The sequence below is a fragment of the Melanerpes formicivorus genome, unplaced genomic scaffold, assembly GCF_026170545.1.
Source record: "Melanerpes formicivorus ecotype bairdi unplaced genomic scaffold, bMelFor1.0.p_v2 SCAF_118, whole genome shotgun sequence".
NCBI classification, from domain to species: Eukaryota; Metazoa; Chordata; class Aves; order Piciformes; family Picidae; genus Melanerpes; species Melanerpes formicivorus.
Genome location: NW_027142470.1, coordinates 867,032 through 888,544, shown reverse-complemented (window position 1 = coordinate 888,544; position 21,513 = coordinate 867,032). Strand labels below are relative to the sequence as shown.

The 21,513-nt window shown below is 59.7% G+C and overlaps 1 protein-coding gene across 1 annotated transcript in view; it reads left to right on the top strand.

Annotated features, from left to right (window-relative positions):
* The first annotated feature begins 1,202 nt into the window (after window positions 1–1,202).
* The window catches only part of NKAIN1 (sodium/potassium transporting ATPase interacting 1), a 38,387-nt gene continuing 18,076 nt past the window's right edge, over window positions 1,203–21,513 (top strand). The window contains exon 1 of the mRNA XM_068167453.1: window positions 1,203–1,486. Within this exon, the coding sequence (XP_068023554.1) occupies window positions 1,433–1,486 (54 nt within the window). The 5' untranslated portion in view covers window positions 1,203–1,432. The remainder of the gene's footprint in view (window positions 1,487–21,513) is intronic.

Below are 21,513 nucleotides of genomic sequence, written 5' to 3'. Positions count from 1 at the left end.
AGCTGGGCTCTGTGGGGGGACCTGGGGGCCAGGCTGTGGAGCTGGGCTCTGTGGGGGGACCTGGGGGCCAGGCTGTGGAGCTGGGCTCTGTGGGGGGACCTGGGGGCCAGGCTGTGGAGCTGGGCTCTGTGGGGGGATCTGGGGGCCAGGCTGTGGAGCTGGGCTCCGCAGGGGGACCTGTGGACCAGGCTGTAGAGCAGAGCTCTGCGGGGGAACCTTAGAGATTTCCTCCCAGGGCTGGGCCATCTGTCCGCTCTGCAAGCCCAGCTGCTGCCCTGGCAGGACCACCCCAGGGGACTCCCCCGGAGGAGATGGCTGCGGGGTTCCTGCTGCACGTCCAAGCGGCACCCGAGGAGCGCAGGACCGAGGGTATCAATCACATAATCGCTTTGGTTAGGAGAGCATTTAAGATCATCGAGTCCAACCACTAACCCAGCAGTGCCAAGAAGGGGGGAGGGCAGCAGCTCACCAGCGTTCGCAAATCGCCGGGATTTAACTCAGCCCCACCTGGCTCCGGGGGGGGAAAAAGAGAGAGAGAAAGATAGAAAGATAGAAAGAAAGAAAGAATCACACAAACGAGTGATTAAAAAGACAAACAGTGCCGATAAGGACCTGCCGGCGCTATCAGCTGCCGCCGGCTGCGGCGCAGGGTCCGCGCTGCCCGGCGACCCCGGACGCCGCTAAGGGCTCGGCGCGGTGCTGCGTGCCCGGTGCTGCGTGCCCGGCCCTGCCTGCGCCCGGTGCTCCGTGCCCGGCCCTGCCTGCGCCTGGCCCTGCGCGCCCGGCCCTGCCGGTGCCCGGTGCCGTGTGCCCGGCGCTGCGTGCCCGGCCCTGCCCGTGCCCGGCCCTGCCTCCCCCCGGCCCGGCCGCGCCACACGCCGGGCCCCGCCGGGCGTGCGTCTCGCCTTGTTCCGGCGGCCTCGGCCCGCCCTGCCCGGCGCGCCCCCGACCCCACCCGCCGCCTCCTCCCCGCCCGCCCCCGGGGCGCGGAGCGCGGCTGTGCGGGAGAGACAATAGAGGGGCCGGGCGGGCTCCGCGCAAACCTGCGCGCCCCGGGGATGGATGGCGAGCGGTGCGCGGCCCCGGGGAGCCTGCACCGGGGGCTGGGGCTGTAGCGGGCTCCGGGGGTGGGGGAAGAGGGAGCGAGGTTTGGGGTAACGGAGGGGAGGGGGGGAAGCAGAGGAGGGGGGCGATGCCCCTGCCTGAGCGCTGCCCGCCTCTGTGCTAAGCCGGCAGGATGCGGGAAGCGGCGGGGCTGCTGTGAAGGAAGCGCTGGGGCTGGCTGGAGGACAGGACAGGACATGTTGCTGGTGCCCCCCTGATGCTGCCCGGGCGGAGGCTGTGCCCGAGGAGGGTAGGCTGCTGAGGATCTGGAGGACGGCGACGCCAAGGCCACGGTGGGGGCAATCCCGAGGCTCCGGCTGGGCAAACCATGGGGAGATGCAACGGGAGATGCACGCTGGTCGGATTCTGCTGCCTGCAGCTGGTAAGGCGAGGGGCCGCTCATCAGCATGCGGGGCCGTGCTTTGTGCGCGATGCCGCCTGGCACCGCTGCCCGCTCCGGCTCGGCGGTGACCTTGCTGTGGGACCAGCTCGGGGATGCTTCGCTAGCACCCCAAAAAAACCCAACCGAAAAAAAACCGGAATAACCGATGAGGAAGGCGATGCCCCTGCCTCGTCCCCTTGCCTCAGCCCGGTTGCGGCTGTGGGGAGATAGATGGGAACCGGTTCCCAGCGCTGCCAGCGCCTGGGGATGCGTCTCCAGCAGGTGTGAGCTTTGTTCCCAACTGCAATCTCTTCCCCCCGAGTTGGCTCCCACCGCTGCTTTCCCATCCTGGAGACTCCAAGGATGTATCTTGAAGGGGTGCTGGTCCCCCGAGTCGGGGCGATTGGGAAACTTGGAGCAGCTGCCAGCACTTTGGAAACTCTCCGGCTGCCGAGCGGGACCGCAGCCGGGAGACGCCGGGATGCTGGGGGCAGGGGGGAGGGAGAGGTTGGACGGAACGGGACTGTCGGTGTCTGTCGGAGTGGGGAGCTGAGCCTGCCCCCGCCCATGAATCAATCTTCATCAGGCCGCTGGGCGAGGGGAGCGCGGTGGGGGGCCTGGGGGTTTTTCCTCTAACACCAGCGCTGAGGAGGTTGTGATTCCTTATCCCGGGTGGGCTGTTGGTTAACGGAGAATCGGCGTCCTACAACTTGCCCGAGGCTCGTCGTGGTGAGGAAAATGAGGAGTGGGGTGCTGAAAGGTACACACGGGGCAGCCCGTGGTGTCCCCAGGGATTGGAGGGTGCTGGGTCAGATGGATGGGTGGGTGGATGGATGGATGGATGGATGGATGGATGGATGGATGGATGGATGGATGGAGGCAGCGATGGCAGCAGGCTCCAGATCCGCTCGGGAGGTGGTGGTGACATCCTGCTGACCAGCAATTTCTTCCCGGTGTGGCTCGTGGTCATTCTCCATCCTTCACGAGGCAGTGAGTGGGGAGGGGTCCCCACACTTGGATAGATGAGGGGGACCTGGCTTAACCGGGGGCATGTGGGAAGCTTGGAAGCCAACCCTCAACCCTGGGGAGCGGAGCTGCAGTGGGCTCATCCCCGGGGGAAGTCCCGCTGCTCCCAGCGGGAATGGCCTCGTGTCCCCAGCTGTCCCCCGGGCTGGGTCTGTGGAGCTTTGCTTTGCCTCTCTCTCCTTGCCCTCGGTCAGGATCAGCCAGGCTGTGTTTCCTGGCTGGGGGAGTTCTCCTGGCTCCCGGTCGCTGCTTTTCCTACCACCCAGCTCCCAGGCAGGCTGTCGCTGTTCATTCCCTGAGACATCCCAGATCCGAGGGGTTTGCATCCATTTAGTTCAGGGGATGAACAGAATCGCTGTGAGCTCCTGGGCTGGCAGAGCAGCTCCTGCACCCAGACAAACTTTGTGCTGCAGGCTGGGCTCTGGCTTTCCCCTCACCTGTGCTGTGTGTCCTGCTGCTGCTGCTGGCATCCCCAAAGGCTTGGCTCCGAAACTGTCCCTTACTGGTGGCCTTCCCACCCCATGCTCACCCCCTCCCAGCCTGCAGGATGCTCTCCCAAGCTCACTCCCAGCTCTGTGGGCAGCAGCCTGCATCCTGCTGTCTGTGGGGAGATGCCCCCCTTACCCCTAGCCCCCCAGCCCACAGCAATGGCACCCACGGTGCCACTGAGTGCTCTGCCTGGGGTGGGGGGTGTCTGGGTGCTCATCCACAGCCCTGGGCTGGTGGACATGCCAGGAGCCACCAGGGTGTCCCCTTGGGTGACTGAAGGCAATATTCATCCCCAGGGTGATGTGGCTGGGGCACATGGACCAGTCAGGGCCAAGGTTTGGGAAGGGACAATGGGTGGTGGGAAGGACACCTGCCTCCAGCTCTGCTCCTCTCCTCTGCTTCAGCTGCTCTGGGCCACCTGTGACATGGGGTCAGCACCACAGGGCTCATGTCCCCCCAGCCAGGTAGTCCTGACCCCTGTCCTGGGCCCTCTGCACTATGGGGTGTCAGCCATGCTCTAAGTACCCCCAGCTGCTGGGGCTGGGGTTGGACTGGTGTGTACTGAGGCTTCCTAGGAAGCTGTGCCCCATTGCTGTGGGGTCAGCTTGTGCCAGCAGCAGTGAGAACAAACCTCTCTGGCCAGCCTGTGCCTCAGTTTCCCTTGAACACAGCAGCACAGGTGACGTGCAGCCTGTCCTGGGATGATGCCACCACCTGGTCCTCACTGCCAGGTCACCTTCCCTCAGGCATCTCCCTGGGTGCCACCATAACCCTGCAGCACCTTCTCACATCCCAGTTGGTTTCCCCAACTTGGTTCCCAGGGGCATGTGCCTCTGATCATTTGTCCTACCTGGACATGAGGGATGTGTCCCTGGTCCCTTGTTCACCCTGGACACAGAGGATGTGCCCTGGGCCCTGGGCCCCTCTGGACATGAGGGATGTGTCCCTGGTCCCTTGTTCACCCTTGACATAGAGGATGTGCCCTGGGCCCTTGTCCCCTCTGGACATGAGGGATGTGTCCCTGGTCCCTTGTTCCCCCTAGACACAGAGGATGTGCCCTGGGCCCTTGTCCCCTCTGGACATGAGGGATGTGTCCCTGGTCCCTTGTTCACCCTAGACACAGAGGATGTGCCCTGGGCCCTTGTCCCCTCTGGACATGAGGGATGTGTCCCTGGTCCCTTGTTCCCCCTAGACACAGAGGATATGCCTTGGGTCCCTTGTCCCCTCTGGACATGAGGGATGTGTCTCTGGTCTCTTGTCCACCCTGGACACAGGATGTAGCCCTGGTCCCTTGTACCCCCTGGACAAGGGGAATGTGCCCTTGGTCCCTTGTCACCTTCAGACACAGAGGGTGCTCATGGTAGCAGAGGATGCTCTGCAGCTGCAGGGTGCCAAAGCCCCCCATGCTGGGGTGGCAGAAGGCAGGTCTGGAGGGGCCACATGCCCTGCCCAGTGCAGGCAGAGCCCTGCCTGCTCCACCCTGTGCAGTCCAGACCTCAGGGCAGTGGCTGTGCCTGAACCAGTTTGGGGAACTGGTGTTCAGGCCATGGCACTGTTGTGAGCCTGGGCAGCAGCTTTGGAACACCCAGCATGATTCTGGGTGTCCATTCCCAGGGGGGAGCACTCCCCACTGGATTTTGCTTACATGTATGGCTTTTCTGCAGTGCCCCCCACCCAGGATCCACTTGCCAGATGCCCACCAGCCCTGCCCCACCTCACAAGGGGCTGCTGGAGACGTTGATGCTGATGAGATAGGAATGAAAGCAAACCTCCTGGGCTGCTGCTGCTCCTCCCCATCATCTGGGAGACCAACCAACCAGCTGGGGGGGTTCCTGGTGGCTTCCTGACCCTTTCTCAGGGGTGCCCATTGTTGTCAGGAGGGTTTATGTGTTCTCTGCATGAAGATGAGAGCTGCAGAGGTGGTTGGATGAAAAAGGAACCCAGAGGTGATGCCACCCCACAGACTGCCCAGCACGGGCACGAGGCTGTGAGGGCTGCAGGCAGTGGCTCTCTTAACTCTGGAGCTTGGTGATGTTGGCTGCTGGAGGGGTGGATTCGGCCTCAGAGGCAGTGGTTTGGGATGTGGACTGCTGGAAGCTGAGCCCTGGCTGGTGTCCTGTCCCCCTCTGTCCCCAGGGGCAGGGCAGCTCACTCCTACAAGCTCCTTCTCCACCCCGAAGTGACCACCCCACTGCCTGCCCCTGCGGAGTGGAGCTCCTTGGGGGGAAGGGAGGCATCTCCGGCCCTGGAGCTAGGTGGGGAGAGGAGATGTTGAGCGTTCCCACCTCTGCCTGGCAGGGCTCGGCGTCGCTCCGAACCGGGCTTTCAGTTCTTCTTTGTTTCTCTGCTTCTCCTTTAATTGGCTGGAAAAGCGAAGCTCAGTTGGCACCTCCCGCCCGGCTGAGCCTGCCGGAGCCTGCCAGGCTGGCTGCATGTGGTGCCGTGCCATGCCGTGCCACGCTGTGCACAGTGCCGTGCCCTGTCATGCTGTGTGCACAGTGCCATGCCCTGCCGTGCCATGCCATGCTGTGCCGTGCCATGCTGCCACTGGTATCCTTCCCCCTTCAGCCTCCCGGGGTCAGGGTGCAGGGAGAGGGGCCGTGGGTCCATCCCATCCTGCTGCCTGAGCCGTGGGGCTCACACGGGGCACCAAGAGCCTCAGGGAGGTGACCCCTCCACCACCCAGCCTGGAGAGGAGCTGCCAAGGTCGGCTTAGTGAAGGATGTGCACAGGCACAGTGTGGGCTCATCCCTCAACCACCCCCCAGCCGTGGGGGACATCCTCTTCTCCAGCTGCATCCTCAGGGGCATCATGACCCTGCCACCCCCTGCCATCTCCTCCTGTTTCCTGCTGTCCCCCCGACCCCTCCTGCCCCAGTTTGCCCAGTTTAGGCCACCAACCCTCCAGCTCCAGCTCTGGTGACAGTCAGCTTCCGACCCCAGCCGGCATCTTTTGTCCTTTGCGTGGCTCGCATCGCGATCCCAGCGTGGGGACAACAGGAGGAGAGCAGGGCCAGAGCTGCCCCTAGCTACCTTCCCAGGGCCAGGAAAGGGGGGAAAGGAGCCGGGGGCTGAACTCGGGATGGGGGTTTTCAATTAGACAATTAAATGCACAATTAGGTGTAATTACCAGCGCTCGGAAGGTGCGACTGCTCATAATGGGCATGTAATCTGCTGCAGTCACTGTTTGTGCTGCTGCCGGCTCCCTAATGAGGATGGAAAGCTGGCACATTTGCATGGTTGCCATGGAAATGGGGGGCTGGCAGAGGCTTCAGGGATGGTGAGCCCCTCGTTTCCCCCAGCCCCTCATTTCCCCTTGTCTCTCATTTCCCTGCCCACCCCCCCACCACCACCTTTTTCCTGGGCTCCTGAGCCCTTCATATCCCCTTGTTTCCTCTCTTCCCTCATTTCCCCTTGTCCCTTCTTTCCACAGCCCCTCATTTTCCCTCATCTCTCCTTTCCCCTTTTCCCTCATTTTCACAGTCCCATAGCCCCTTTTCCTCCCTTTTATCTCTTGTTCCACTTCATCCCTTGTTCCCCTTCATCCCTTGTTTCCCTTAATGCCTTGCTTCCCTTCATCTCTTGTTCCCCTTTATCCCTTGTTTCCCCTTCATCCCTTGTTTCCCTTCATCCCTTGTTTCCCTTCATCCCTTGTTTCCCTTAATGCCTTGCTTCCCTTCATCTCTTGTTCCCCTTTATCCCTTGTTTCCCCTTCATCCCTTGTTTCCCTTCATCCCTTGTTCCACTTCATCCCTTGTTTCCCTTCATCCCTTGTTTCCCCTTCATCCCTTGTTTCCCTTCATCCCTTGTTCCACTTCATCCCTTGTTTCCCCTTCATCTCTTGTTCCCCCTTCTTCCCTTGTTCCCCTTCATCCCTTGTTTCCCTTCATCTCTTATTCCCCTTCATCCCTTGTTTCCCCTTCATCCCTTGTTTCCCTTCATCTCTTATTCCCCTTCATCCCTTGTTTCCCCTTCATCCCTGTTTCCCTTCATCCCTTGTTTCCCTTCATCCCTTGTTTCCCCTTCATCCCTTGTTTCCCCTTCATCTCTTGTTTCCCTTCACCTCTTATTTTCTCTTGCCCTTAATTTCCTCAGCCCCTCGTTCCTTGAGCCCCTTTTCCCCCCTGAGTCTCTCATTTCCCCTCATCCCTCATTTCCTCTCTTCCCTTGTTTCCAAGACCCTTTGTTGTGCTGAGCTTCTGGTTTCCCCTCACCCCCCATTTCCCCTCACCCCCCATTTCCCCTCACCCCCCATTTCCCCTCACCCCATCACCACAGGATGGGCCCTGCCGGGTGCAGGGGCACCTTGGTGCCCAGGGATGCTGCCAGGGGCTGGCTGCTGCCCTGGCAGGGTGGGGCTGCTCTGGGAATGGGCAGCAGTGAGGACCTGGAGCCAGTCCTATGATGGGAACTGCAGGTTTGAGAGGCATGAAGAAAACCCCAACCCATCCTGGTCACCCTGCTGATGACCAACCCATGACCCAGAGGAGGGCCTGCAGGTGTGGGTGGCCATGGAGCATCATCCCATGGGTGAGGCTCCTGTGGTGCCTCCCCATTATGCCCAGGCAGGGCTTTTCCTGCCAGGCTGCCGTGCAGGTTGGTGGCAGGAGGCTGCCGTGCAGGTTGGCGGCAGGAGGCTGCCGTGCAGGTTGGCGGCAGGAGGCTGCCGTGCAGGTTGGCGGCAGGAGGCTGCCGTGCAGGTTGGTGGCAGGAGGCTGCCGTGCAGGTTGGCGGCAGGAGGCTGCCGTGCAGGTTGGCGGCAGGAGGCTGCCGTGCAGTTGGTGGCAGGAGGCTGCCGTGCAGGTTGGTGGCAGGAGGCTGCCGTGCAGGTTGATGGCAGGAGGCTGCCGTGCAGGTTGGTGGCAGGAGGCTGCCGTGCAGGTTGATGGCAGGAGGCTGCCGTGCAGGTTGGTGGCAGGAGGCTGCCTTGCAGTTGGTGGCAGGAGGCTGCCGTGCAGTTGGTGGCAGGAGGCTGCCGTGCAGGTTGGTGGCAGGAGGCTGCCGTGCAGGTTGGTGGCAGGAGGCTGCCGTGAAGTTGGTGGCAGGAGGCTGCCGTGCAGGTTGGTGGCAGGAGGCTGCCGTGCAGTTGGTGGCAGGAGGCTGCCGTGCAGTTGGTGGCAGGAGGCTGCCGTGCAGTTGGTGGCAGGAGGCTGCCTTGCAGTTGGTGGCAGGAGGCTGCCGTGCAGGTTGATGGCAGGAGGCTGCCGTGCAGTTGGTGGCAGGAGGCTGCGTGCAGGTTGGTGGCAGGAGGCTGCCGTGCAGGTTGGCGGCAGGAGGCTGCCGTGCAGTTGGTGGCAGGAGGCTGCCTTGCAGTTGGTGGCAGGAGGCTGCCGTGCAGGTTGGTGGCAGGAGGCTGCCGTGCAGGTTGGTGGCAGGAGGCTGCCGTGCAGTTGGTGGCAGGAGGCTGCCTTGCAGTTGGTGGCAGGAGGCTGCCTTGCAGTTGGTGGCAGGAGGCTGCCTTGCAGTTGGTGGCAGGAGGCTGCCGTGCAGGTTGATGGCAGGAGGCTGCCGTGCAGGTTGATGGCAGGAGGCTGCCGTGCAGTTGGTGGCAGGAGGCTGCCGTGCAGGTTGGTGGCAGGAGGCTGCCGTGCAGGTTGATGGCAGGAGGCTGCCGTGCAGTTGGTGGCAGGAGGCTGCCGTGCAGGTTGGTGGCAGGAGGCTGCCTTGCAGTTGGTGGCAGGAGGCTGCCTTGCAGTTGGTGGCAGGAGGCTGCCGTGCAGGTTGGTGGCAGGAGGCTGCCTTGCAGTTGGTGGCAGGAGGATGCCGTGCAGGTTGGTGGCAGGAGGCTCCAGCTCAGGATCAGAGCAGCGATTAAAGTGCACTACATCTAAATTTGCAGGACCAGCTAATGTGCACCCCAGGGAACCAACCAGCCTGGCTGAAGAAGCCTCTAAATCATTCATGCTGGAGCCTGACAGGGCTGGGAGTGATGAGCACTGGGAAAGAAATGTCTTGGAGGGCTGTGTCATGGAGAAGTGAAGAAGATGAGCGAGGAATACCCTGTGCTGGGCTGCAGCCAGAGGAGTGTGGGCAGCAGGGCAAGAGAGGGGACTCTGCCCCTTGGCTCTGCTATGATGAGACTTCACCTCCAATCCTGCCTCCAGTTCTGGTGTCCCCAGCAGGAGAAGGACACAGAGCTGGTGGAGTGAGTCCAGAGGAAGCCACAAAGCTGATCCAAGGGCTGGAGCAGCTCTGCTGTGAGGACAGGCTGAGGGAGCTGGGGGTGTTCAGCCTGGAGAGGAGAAGACATTAGGGGAACCTTAGAGCTGCCTTCCAATAGCTGAAGGGATCTACAGGAAGGCTGCAGAGGGACTTTTCCTGAGGGTGTCTAGAGACAAGGCAAGAGGGAATGGTTTGAAGCTGAGGGAGAGCAGGCTTAGACTGGAGCTGAAGAAGTTCTTCAGCACAAGGGAGGTGAGACTCTGGAACAGGTTGCCCGAGGAGGTTGTGGCTGCCCCCTCCAGGGAGGTGTTCAAGGCCAGGTTGGATGAGGCCTTGAGCAGCCAAGTCTAGCTGAGAGGTCTCCCATGGCAAGGAGGTTGGAGTAGATGATCTCTCCTTGGTTTACTTAGTCATGAGGTGCTGGCTGACAGGTTGGGCTTGATGGTCTCTGAGGTCTTTTCCAACCTTATTGATTCTATGGTTCTATGGTCTCAGAGGTCCCTTCCAACCTGAGCCACTCTGTGATTGTATGAGAAGAGCTGACACTGAAGCTGAGAGCGTGGGGAGTAAGGGTTGGTGCATGATGTGCTCAGCAAAGCCTGAAAGCTGGTGGCCTAAATGGAGCCTGGGAACATGTGTCTTGCCCAGCCAGACTTGATCTTGTCTCTTATTGAGCTGCTGAAGTTTGGCTGCTGAAAGAGACAGAGCTGCTCTAAGTGTTTAGATGCTGATAAGCAATTTGATTCCATCCCAGGTGGCTTTCTGCTAGGAGAAAAAATTAATGCTATGAAAAATCAATGGTGGCCCTTGCAGTGATAGCAAGAAAGGGGAGGAGGAATAAAACCATCACTGGAGCCAACACATGGACTGAGAGCTTGCAGAGCCCCTGAGGGGATGCTGAGCTCCATGGCCAGGCTGGCTCCCTGCTCTTACAGAATCACTGAGGGCTTGCAGAGCCCCTGAGGTGATGCTGAGCTCCATGGTCAGGCTGGCTCCCTGCTCTTACAGAATCACTGAGGGCTTGCAGAGCCCCTGAGGGGATGCTGAGCTCCATGGTCAGGCTGGCCAGGTTGGAAAAGACTTCAGAGGTCATCAAGTCCAACCTATTACCTAATACCTAACACTTCATTGAGGGCCATCAGTGGTGAGTGGCTGGAGGTGGCTGCATGAAAATCAGTCCATCAGTGATCTGGGTGAAGGGACAGAGTGGAACCTCAGCCACTTTGCTGGTGATTGGAAACTGTGAGGAGTGGCTGACACCTCATCAGGCTGTGCTGCCATCCAGCCACACCTGGCCAGGCTGCAGAGTTGGGTGGAGGAACCTCAGGAAGTTCAACCTGGGCGAGAGTAGGGTCCTGCCCATGGGGAGGAACAACCTCCTGCAGCAGTACAGGTGAGGAGTGACCTGCTGGAGGGCAGCTCCTAGGAGAAACACCTGGGAGTGCTGGGGGACAAGTTCCCCACGAGCCAGCAATGTGCCCTTGTAGCCAAGAAGGCTGAGGGTGTCCTGAGGGGCAGTAAGAAGCATGTGGGCAGCAGGTCAAGGGAGGGTCTCCTTCCCCTCTATTCTGCCTGGTGAGCCCCTCAGGCTCTCCTTCCCCTTCCCCTCCCTGCTGGAGGCAGCTCTTTATTTCAATTTCCAGAAGCTGTGTGTAACAGCCTGGAAAACTGGGAAGGCAAAGCTGGCAGGCAGGAGCCCCTCTCATGTTTAAACAGGACATTAAACCCCAAGAGCTTTATTAATAAGATTAATAACAGCTCCTGTCTGCTTAGCTGGGAAATTTCACCTGGCTTCAGGTTGTGCTCTGCAGCAGAAAGAGATTTAGGGGAGGAAAAAACCCACCACAATTGCCCAGGTGCTGCTTTGCCTGCACCAGGATGGGAGAGATGAAGCAGGATGTGACACCCCCCCTGCCAGCCCTCCCAGCCCCATGGGGGGCACAGAATGCATCAGGTTGGGAGGGACCCTCGACCATCATCTCATCCAACCCCCCTTGCAGTCAGCAGGGATATCCCCAGCTAGGTCAGGTCACACCCTGACACCTTTTGCCCTAGTGCCCACTGGGGTGGGAGGCGCCACAGGGACCCACACTGGGGTGGGAGGTGCCACAGGGACCCACACTGGGGTGGGAGGCACCACAGGGACCCACACTGGGGTGGGAGGCACCACAGGGACCCACACAGGGGTGATTTCCCCCCATTGCCCTTCAGGGATCAGCTGCTGGGAGCCCACAGGGACTGTTGGGGCTCAGCGTGGTGTTGGGGGGCTCAGCATGGTGTTCAGGGGGGCAGCATGGTGTTGGGGAGCTCACCATGGTGCTGGGAGGCTCAGCATGGTGTTGAGAGGCTCAGCATGGTGTTGAGGGGTTCAGCATGGTGTTGGGGAGCTCACCATGGTGCTGGGAGGCTCACCATGGTGTTGAGAGGCTCAGCATGGTGTTGAGGGGTTCAGCATGGTGTTGGGGAGCTCACCATGGTGCTGGGAGGCTCACCATGGTGTTGAGAGGCTCAGCATGGTGTTGAGGGGTTCAGCATGGTGTTGGGGAACTCAGCATGGTACTGGGAGGCTCAGAATGGTGTTGAGGTGTTCAGCATGGTGTTGGGGAGCTCACCATGGTGCTGGGAGGCTCAGCATGGTGTTGAGGGGTTCAGCATGGTGTTGGGGAGCTCAGCATGGTGCTGGGAGGCTCAGCATGGTGCTGGGAGGCTCAGCATGGTGCTGGGAGGCTCAGCATGGTGTTGAGGGGTTCAGCATGGTGTTGGAGGCTCAGGCTGGACCCATCCCAGTGATCCTGGGGTGCTTAGGAAGCAGGAGTTGCAAGGGAAGGATGCAGGAGGGCTGGGGAGAGGGTTTGGAGTGATGCAGGATGTGGGATGGGTTAAGGGGGGTTCATTTGGGCTGCTGCAATGCCCAAGAGTGTGCACAAGTTTGGGGGGGCTGTAGGGAGACCCCACTGAAGAGGGAAGCCCTTGCAGGGATGCTGGTGACAGCTTCTTTTCCCGTTGCTCCTGTCCCTGTGTGCTCCCTCGTGGCCTCCATCAGTTCATGCCTTGAGGCAGGAGAGGAATCAAGAACATCCTCCTGATGCTGTTTCATGAGCCCTGGAGGGGACCACGAGGTGGAATGGGGACAGGGAGTGTCCTGCCAGCCCCTTGGGGGATCTGTGGAGCAGCTTGGTCCTGCCTTGGCTGAGGGCCACCCTGCTGCCACCTCTCAAGGAGCTTTGGCTGCACAAGGGGACCCCTCCCGAGTCAAACTTCTCACCCCTGTGGTCCCCAGACACAGACTGAGCTGTGAGGGCTCAGAACTCTGCAGGGCTCTTTCAACCCTCAAAGGCCACCCCAACGCTTTCATCCCTTCCCCATCAGGGATCAGCTGCTGGGAGCCCACAGGGAGCTGGGGTCTTGGTGTGGCTGCTGGGGGCTCTGCAGCTCTGGGTGATGTTGGGGGAGGAGGGGTTTAGGAAGCAGGAGCTTTGAGGGGGTCCTGCAAGAGGGTGCAGCATGGGTTTGGAGTCCACAAGTATCTGGGGGTGCAGCAAATCCAGCTCCAGCCCCCAGGGGCTGGTGGGACCCCAAGAGGAGCTGGGGGCTGTTTGCAGGCCCTGGTGGGGGTGGTTCAGGAGTCACCCAACCTGGGGACTGCCCACACAGCCCTTTGCCACATGCACTTGTGCAAGTTGGTCACCAGGGCCATATCCTGCCTCTGACCCAGCCAGGGGGGACCTGTCCCCTTGGGCAGGAGGTGACACTGCAGCATGGTTCATCCCTCTGGCCCCCCGGGGCTGGTGGTGACAGCATTGGCACTGCAAAGCCACCAGCACTGGCTGGGCTGTGGGCTCCTGGCCTGGCTGTGCCCCAGCACCCTCCTCATCCTCACTGCCCAGATCTGGTGTCACTAAGCAGGGCACACCCAGGGTCCAGGGTTGCAGCCACACAGGGACACAGCCAAAGGCAGGGGAGAGAGCAAGCTCTGAGAGCTGACCTGATGCTTGGCTCTGGGGCTAATTATCTTGGTTAGGGCTAATTAGTGCTCTGGGTCAGCCTGGTCTCTTCTCACAACAGCATCCATAGTGAGGCCCTTTCCCATCACCTGTGTGCTGGGGACAGGGGGAGCACTGGGAGCCAGAGAAGAGGCAGTGGGAGGGACTGGAAATGGCTTTGCCTCAGGAGCTGTCCCAGTCTGGGACTCGAGGAGCTGTGGGCAGGGTGCTGGAGTGGTGCAGCTGCCTGGCACCTTGACTCCTGGTGCCACCCTGCAGCGACAGCCTGGGACTAAGGCCAGGGTGGAAACATCCCAGAGGGGTGGAGGATGTCTGGGGTCATGATGGAGGATGCTCAGATGGAAGACAAGGATGCTCAGGGTGGTCATGGAGGATGCTGGAGGAGATCATGGAGGATGCTCAGGGTGGGAGGGTGGGAGAGGGTACTTGATGGGGTCTTGAAGGATGCTGGAGGAGATCATGGAGGATGCTCAGGGTGGGAGGGTAGAAGAGGGTGCTTGATGGGGTCTTGAAGGATACTGGAGGAGTGGAGGATGCTCTGGGTGATTGTGGAGGATGCTCTGGGTGATTGTGGGGGATGCTCTGGGTGATTGTGGGGGATGCTGGAGGAGTGGAGGATGCTCTGGGTGATTGTGGGGGATGCTCTGGGTGATTGTGGGGGATGCTGGAGGAGTGGAGGATGCTCTGGGTGATTGTGGGGGATGCTGGAGGAATGGAGGATGCTCTGGGTGACTGTGTAGGATGCTCTGGGTGATTGTGGAGGATTCTGGAGGGGTGGAGGATGCTCTGGGTGACTGTGTAGGATGCTCTGGGTGACTGTGGAGGATGCTGGAAGGGTGGAGGATGCTCTGGGTGATTGTGGAGGATTCTGGAGGAGTGGAGGATGCTCTGGGTGACTGTGTAGGATGCTCTGGGTGACTGTGGAGGATGCTGGAGGGGTGGAGGATGCTCTGGGTGATTGTGGAGGATGCTGGAGGGGTGGAGAATGCTCTGGGTGATCGTGGGGGATGCTGGAGGAGTGGAGAATGCTCTGGGTGATTGTAGGGGATGCTCTGGGTGATTGTGGAGGATGCTCTGGGTGATTGTAGGGGATGCTGGAGGAGTGAAGGATGCTCTGGGTGACTGTGGAGGATGCTCTGGGTGATTGTGGGGGATGCTGGAGGGGTGGAGGATGCTCTGGGTGATTGTGGGGGATGCTGGAGGAGCGGAGGATGCTCTGGGTGATTGTGGGGGATGCTCAGCCTGGCAGCAGAGGATGCTGGGTCAGCACAGTGAGGGATGCTGAGGCCAGTGTGAGCCCACGGGAGGAGCTGTCTGCTCTCCACTCCTGAGCAGTAATGGCTCAGATTAATGGTGGTCTCTCAGCTGTTGCCTGGAAATGTCAAGCTGAGAGTCCTTGTCCCTTCCCCTCGGGGCTCTCTCCTACAGCGCATCCTCCCCTCCTCCTCCTCCTCCTCCTCCTCCTCTTCCTCTTCCTCCTCCTGCTCTTCCTCCTCCTCCTCCTCTCCACCGAATGACCAGCAGCAGTGGGAGGCTGGGCAGCGTGGCTGTGGCCGTGGGGTGCAGCCAAGGTGCCTGCTCCCTTGCCCCCAGCCCGGGAGGGGACCCAGGCACCGGGTGGGCAGCTTTGCACTGACCCTTTCCAGTCCTCAGCTGGTATTTTCTCTTTCCTCCCCTGCTCCTGTTTTGGCTCAGCCCTGTCCCCCTTCCCCTCCCCGAAAGCCAGGCATGCCCCTGGGGCATGGCCTTCCCATCTGCACACCGGATCCCCCCCACCTCCTGTCCCCCCCTCTGCCGCCACTCCCAGCCGGTCGCCGGCCGCTTGCCAATTCCCCTCGGCAGCTGCAAAGTGCTCCCTTCCTGGCCCCTTCTCGCAGCGTCTGGCAGGGTTCTCCCTCGGCTCAGCTCAGGGAGGGCACAGCAGGAGCCCTGGGACGGGCACTGGAGTGGCACAGGGCTGGCACTGAGTCCCCACAGCAGTGCAGGGGCACGATGGGGTGGCCAAAGTGCAGCAAGGTTTGGGGGATGGGGTGGGGAGGGTCTCCGGTGTCTCTGCTCCCCAGGGCTGGAGATGGCACTGGGGGGCTTGCTGGAGGATGGCATCCCCCTGGCATGGCAGTGTGGCCATCAGGAACCCCGTGGCCATAGGCACCACGGATGGGCTCCAGTGGGGACGATGCTGTGGGGCTGGGATCAGATGTGGAGCTGGCAGGGCCTGGGGCTCATGCCCAAGGGCTGAGGGTCCTGGTGCCCATCCTAGCCATGCCTTTGGCACCTCTGTCCTCTGGCTGTGCTACTGCAACCCATGGTCACATCACCTTGCCCTTTGCTCTGGGGGACACCCAGGCTGTCACCCCTTTTTTCCTGGGGGGGGATGACAACATGGGACAGAGCTGGAGGGATGGGGAGGCACACGCAGGATGAGTGCTGGGACCTGTTTGATTACCTTCTGGGAATCATGGCACTGGGAACTACAGCTCTGGGAAGTGTGTCTCTGGGGATGGTGTCTGTGGTGGCTCCAAACACAGATCTAATCTGGCAGCAGCAGGCTGCTGTGACCTGCTCAGTAATCACTCATTGATCAGCAAGGCCTTTCCTTGGGGATTTGTAATTGTTTCCCCATCCCCCCACCCCCAAAGCTCAACAGTTGTGTAGTGGCAGTGCCAGAGGCTGGGGCAGGTCCCTTTGGCCCCTTGCAGCATGGTGGCAGGACATCCCTGTCCCTTGCCCAGGGCCACCAACCTTCCTTGGGCAGCATCTCACCAGACTCAACCTGCAGCCCCTTAAGCCCAGCCTGGATTTGGCCCTGAGCCCAGCACTGGTGGTGGGCAGGGTGCTGGGGACAGCTGGGTTGGCACACACAGGAGAGTGATGCCATGGTAAATTGGAGTGTCCAGCTGGGCTCCAGTGGGTGCCAGGGGCAGTCTTTAGGGCCAGCCTCACCCATTTGGGGTTGGCCTGTGCCCCACTGGGTGCAAGTCCTCCCCATCACCCATGAGCACTCCCACCCCACCGTCCAGGACAGGGCTGCTGCCCAAACTTTGCCACCCACAGGGTGCTGCTGCCCCAAGCCATCCCTCTTTGGGGTGCAGCAGCAGGAGGGATAAGGATTTCCACCTCCAAATTCCAGGGGGAAGACTCAGCCCAGGAGCACCCATGGCCTGGGCACAGGACTTGGGGGAACTCCTGGGGTCCTCATGTGGGATCTCCTATGGCACAGGCACAGGATTATTGCTCCCATCGTTTCCTGGGGTCCCCACACGCAGCTCCAGAGCTCTCCCCACATCCACCTGCTTCATCTTCTGTCTCACTGAGGGTGATGCCAAGCCCATTAACGACCCTCCTAATGACCCTGACCTCATCTCCTGCCTTGCAGCAGCTCCAGGCCCTCATTATTTTTCATCAAGCCCCCCTCAAGAAGGAGCTGCATGGTGGCTGGCTCGGGGAGGGGTCCCGTGGGGAGGTGACACTTGTCAGACAAAGCAAACCCAGCCCTGACAAAGGGCCTTGAATTATACATGGGGCATGGACTCGCTGCCTGCCCAGCAATTAGTGCTGTCCTCGTTAGCAGCCTTGCTGGTGGGGTTGGTGTCCCCCAGCCGGCAGAGGAGGGGATGGAGCAGGGGGAGGTGGGCACGGCCCCGTTTCACATGGGGGGAGGGGGGTCCCTAGGAAGTGGTGGAAGCGCCGATCCTGTGTCTAGGAGGGATCCCTGTGGGTCCCCAGGAGGCCTCCCCAGTGTTTTGAGATGGAAATCCTCATCCTTTAGACTAGATCCAAGGGAGGCATTTTGGATGCTGAGGGTGGTGAGAGCTGAGGGTGGTGAGACCCTGACCCAGGCTGCCCAGAGCTGCCCCATCCCTGGCACCATTCCAGCTCAGGTGGGCTGTGGCTTTGAGCATCCTGCCCCAGCTGCAGATGTCCCTGCTGGCCGCAGGGGGTTGGACTGGCTGAGCTTTACAGGACCCTTCGGTGTTTCTCTGGTTCATTCCTCCCGTGGGTGCCCCCCAAATGCAGGGTGGCTTGGCCCAGCACCCAGCACCCAGCTGGCAAAGCCATCCCGTGTGGTTTTGGGGTTAAACCCCAGGCTTTGGGGGTCGGAAATCCTGGGCTCCTCCACGTGGGGCTGGCCCCAGAGCCGTGGGGCTGTGCTCATGCCCTTGTTGGATGCGCGGGGGTGGGGGGATGTGCTGGCCAGGCCGGCCCCGGCGCAGGGCTGGAGATGCTGGGGTGGTGCTGTGCCCCTGCTGAGCCACGGCGCTGTCCCCCGCGGTGACATCCCTGGGTCGCGCTTGTCATTAACGGAGGCAGCCGAGCGCAGCGGCCCCGGGGCGGGCGCTGGGCTGGACCGGCCCCGGCAGCTCCCCCTCCACCAGCACCGACGAAGGGGTTAAAAGCAAGCCCAAGGAACCTCTCCCGAACGTGGTGGGGATGAAAAGAGGCCAAAGCAATTAACGGCAGCGATTGTGAGGGATGTTTAAGGAGCCTCTAATGAGCTCCCAGCCGCTGCAGCTGCTAAGCGCTGGGATGGTGCAGGATGGAACCCTCCTGGCCTTGAGTAGGGAAGGTGTTGGCGGCTTTGAGCATCCCTTTGCTAAAGGAAGTGCGCCAAATGTTCAGGTCTGTGCTTTATTAGGACAGCACATCCAATTCTGTTACTCTGCTCTGGTGAGATCACCTGCAGTGCTGTGTCCAGCTCTGGTGCCCCCCAACGTAAGAAGGACCTGGAGCTGCTGGAGAGGGTCCAGAGGAGGTCACAAAGATGATCACAGGGCTGGAGAACCTCTGCTATGGAGGCAGACTGGAAGAATTGGGGCTGTCCAGCCTGAAGGAGAGAAGGCTCCAGGGAGACCTCAGAGCTGCATTTCAATATCTGCAGGGGACCTGCAGGCAGGCTGGGGAGGGACTGCTCAGAAAGCACTGTGGGGATAGGATGAGAGGCAATGGCTTGAAACTGGAGCAGGGCAGAGTTAGGTTGGACATCAGGGGGAGGTTCTGCACAGTGAGGCTGGGGAGACACTGGAACAGGTTGCCCAGGGAGGTGGTTGAGGCCTCATCCCTGGAGAAATTCAAGATCAGACTTGCTGGGGCCCTGGGCAGCCTGCTGCAGTTGGAGATATCCCTGCTGCCTGCAGGGGGGTGGACAAGATGACCTTTGAGGTCCTGGTGCAATCTGTGAGTCTGTGAATCCTGGAGATCCCTGGAAGCGTTCAAGGCCATGTTGGATGAGGCTTTGAGCAACCTGCTCCAGCAGCAGATGACCCTGCCCATGGCAGGGGCTTGGAACTGGATGGTTCTGGGGTCCCATCCTGTGGGGTGTGTGTGGATGGGGTGATGATGGCAGCAGCTGGATGCTCTGTGGGACTGCAGCCCTGAGCTGGACCATGGTGAAGTAGGGCTCCTTGGTCATGGTGATGGAGGCAGGGGGAAATTTAAGGAAGCCCTGTTGGATTGGTATTAAATCCCTCAGTAGATAACAAGTGGCTCTAATGATGGCCTGGACAGAACTTCACTCCTTAAAGTACCCCAAATAACATTGTGTGTGCTTGAGGAATCAGCCAGGCCCCTTCTGTGCTGCTCACTGCTTCCTACCACCTGGGTGCTTTGGAATTCCACCCATGGGAAAAATTTGTCCTTGCCTGGCCAGCACTTGTGGATGCCTTGAGTACCTTGACCCTTTGGAGTGCTGAGCACATCCAGCCAGGAGCACACCCAGCTGGGAGCTTGGGGCTGTTATTCAGTGTAGGACCAAGGATATATCCTCAGCTCTCCCAGAAACTGGCCTGTGAGGGTTTCACTCACCCAGGGATGAGCATGGCCATGACAGCAGCAGGCAGTGATGCCCCTCACCACGATGTTGTGGCTGCTGTGGGTTGAGGAATCACCCCAAGGAGAGAGAAACCCACAAGGTTTGCCCTACAAATCCTTCCTGTGGTGGCAGCTCACTCCCCATGGGGTGCTGGGCAGTTCAGTCTCCTCAGCCTGCATCTCCAGGTGGTTCTACTCTGTAGTTCAAGCCTAAAGTTTTGGATAAGTGCTGGAAGAAACACTCCTGTTGGCAGGGCTGGGGGGCTGCACCCCTGGGTACCACCTGCAGATCCACAGAATGGTTTGGGCTGGAAGGGACATCAAAGATCATCCAGTTCCAACACCCCTGCCACGGGCAGGGACATCTCACACTAACCCGGGCTGCTCGAAGCCTCGTCCAGCCTGGCATTGGGAAGGGACATGCACAGCCTCATCCAGCCTGGCATTGGCCTTGAACACCTCCAGGCAGGGGCAGCCACAACCTCCCTGGGCAACCTGTTCCAGTGTCTCCCCACCCTCACTCTAAGGATTTGCTTCCTGACCTCCAGTCTCAATCTCCTCCACTGTCCCTCGTCCTGGCACTCCCAGCCCTTGGCAAAAGTCACTCCCCGGCTCTCCCGGAGCCCTCTTCAAGCACTGGAAGGCTTCTGTAAGGTCTCCCTGGAGCCTTCTCTTCCCCTTTTTTTATCCCTGTGGGATGCAGGAGCATCCTCTCCTCCTCCAAAGCATGCTTTCCCTCCCCTGCAGATCAATATTTTGGGAGGCGTGCGGGCTTTCGCCTCCCCGCCGGCTGCCGCCGGCTGCTCCTTTGGCAGCGCCTGGGCTCCCCGGGAGATTATTTTTGCTCCCCAGGGGATTATTTTTGCTCCTCAGCTCTTCCAGGGTGGGGGGAAGATTGTTACCAGGCAGATATTTTTTTCCCCCTCTATTTCTTTTTTTTTTTTTCCCCTCCTCACCCAATTTTCTCCTTCCCAGCCTGCAGGGTGGTGGGAGGAGGGAGGGACGGGCGGTTTCCATAGCGATGCGCTTGGCTTTAATCAGTGGTTCTTTCCTGGGAGGATTGATTAGGAAAGGTGTCACTAAATAAGTCACTAAATTGGATTTTTAAACATTTTTTATTTATTTATTTATTTATTTTTTTTTTAAGAGAGAGAGATTTATTTATTTCATTTCCACCCCTCCCTCCCTTCCTCTTTTGGGCTCTATGATCGACGACGCCGTCTGAGAGCCAGGAGGAATTCCCCCTTGCTCCTCGCAGCTCTGTTGGGCTGAAGAGCTTCCCTGGCAGAATTGAGGATGGAAATTGCCTCCAGGGTGATCTGTGTCAGCAGAGAGCCATGGAATGGGTTGGAGTGGAAGGGGATCTCAAAGATCATACGGAGTACAGAATGAACCAGGTTGGAGAAGACCTCAGAGATTGAGTACAACCTACTGGGTGAGAGGTTGGACTTGATGATCTCAAAGGTCTCTTCCAACCTGGTTAATCCTGTTCTGTTCTGTTCTGTTCTATTCTATTCTATTCTATTCCATTCCATTCCATTCCATTCCATTCCATTCCATTCCATTCCATTCCATTCCATTCCATTCCACTCCACTCCACTCCACTCCACTCCATTCCATTCCACTCCATTCCACTCCACTCCACTCCACTCCATTCCACTCCACTCCACTCCACCCCACCCCACCCCACCCCACCCCACCCCACTCCACTCCACTCCACTCCACTCCATTCCATTCCATTCCATTCCATTCCATTCCATTCCATTCCATTCCATTCCATTCCATCACCCAACACCATCTAATCAACTACACCATGGCACCAAGTGCCTCATCCAGGCTCTTCTTAAACACTTCCAGGGATGGGGACTCCACCACCTCCCTGGGCAGCACATCCCAATGGCCAATCTCTCTTTGTTGGAAGAATGTCTTCCTAACATCCAGCCCAAACATCCTCTGGTGCAGCTTGAGACTGCATCCTCTTGTTCTGGTGCTGGTTGCCTGGGAGAAGAGACCAACCCCCAGCTGGCTACAACCTCCCTTCAGGTAGCTGTAGAGAGCAATGAGGTCTCCTCTGAGCCTCTTCTTCTCCAGGCTAAACACCCCCAGCTCCCTCAGTCTCTCCTCACAGGGCTGTGCTCCAAACCACATGTGTAGGATAAATGGGATGACACTGATGGATAGGATGGATGGAATACACGGGAGGAATGGGATGGGATAGAAAAGATGAATGGGAAACATGGGAGGAATGGGATAGGATGGATAAAATGGATGTAATGCATGGGATGTACAGGATAGATGGGATGGGATTGATAGGATGGATGTATGGGATGCACAGGAGGAATGGGATAGGATAGCTGGGAGGCGTAGGAGGGGGTGAGATGGAATAGGGTGGGGTGGGGTGTGATGGGATTGTTGGGTAGAATGGAGGGAATGCATGGCATACATAGGATAAATGGGTTGAGATTGATGGATGGGATGCATAGGAGGCATGAGATGGATAGGATAGGATGGATAAGATGCATGGGATGCACAGGATAGG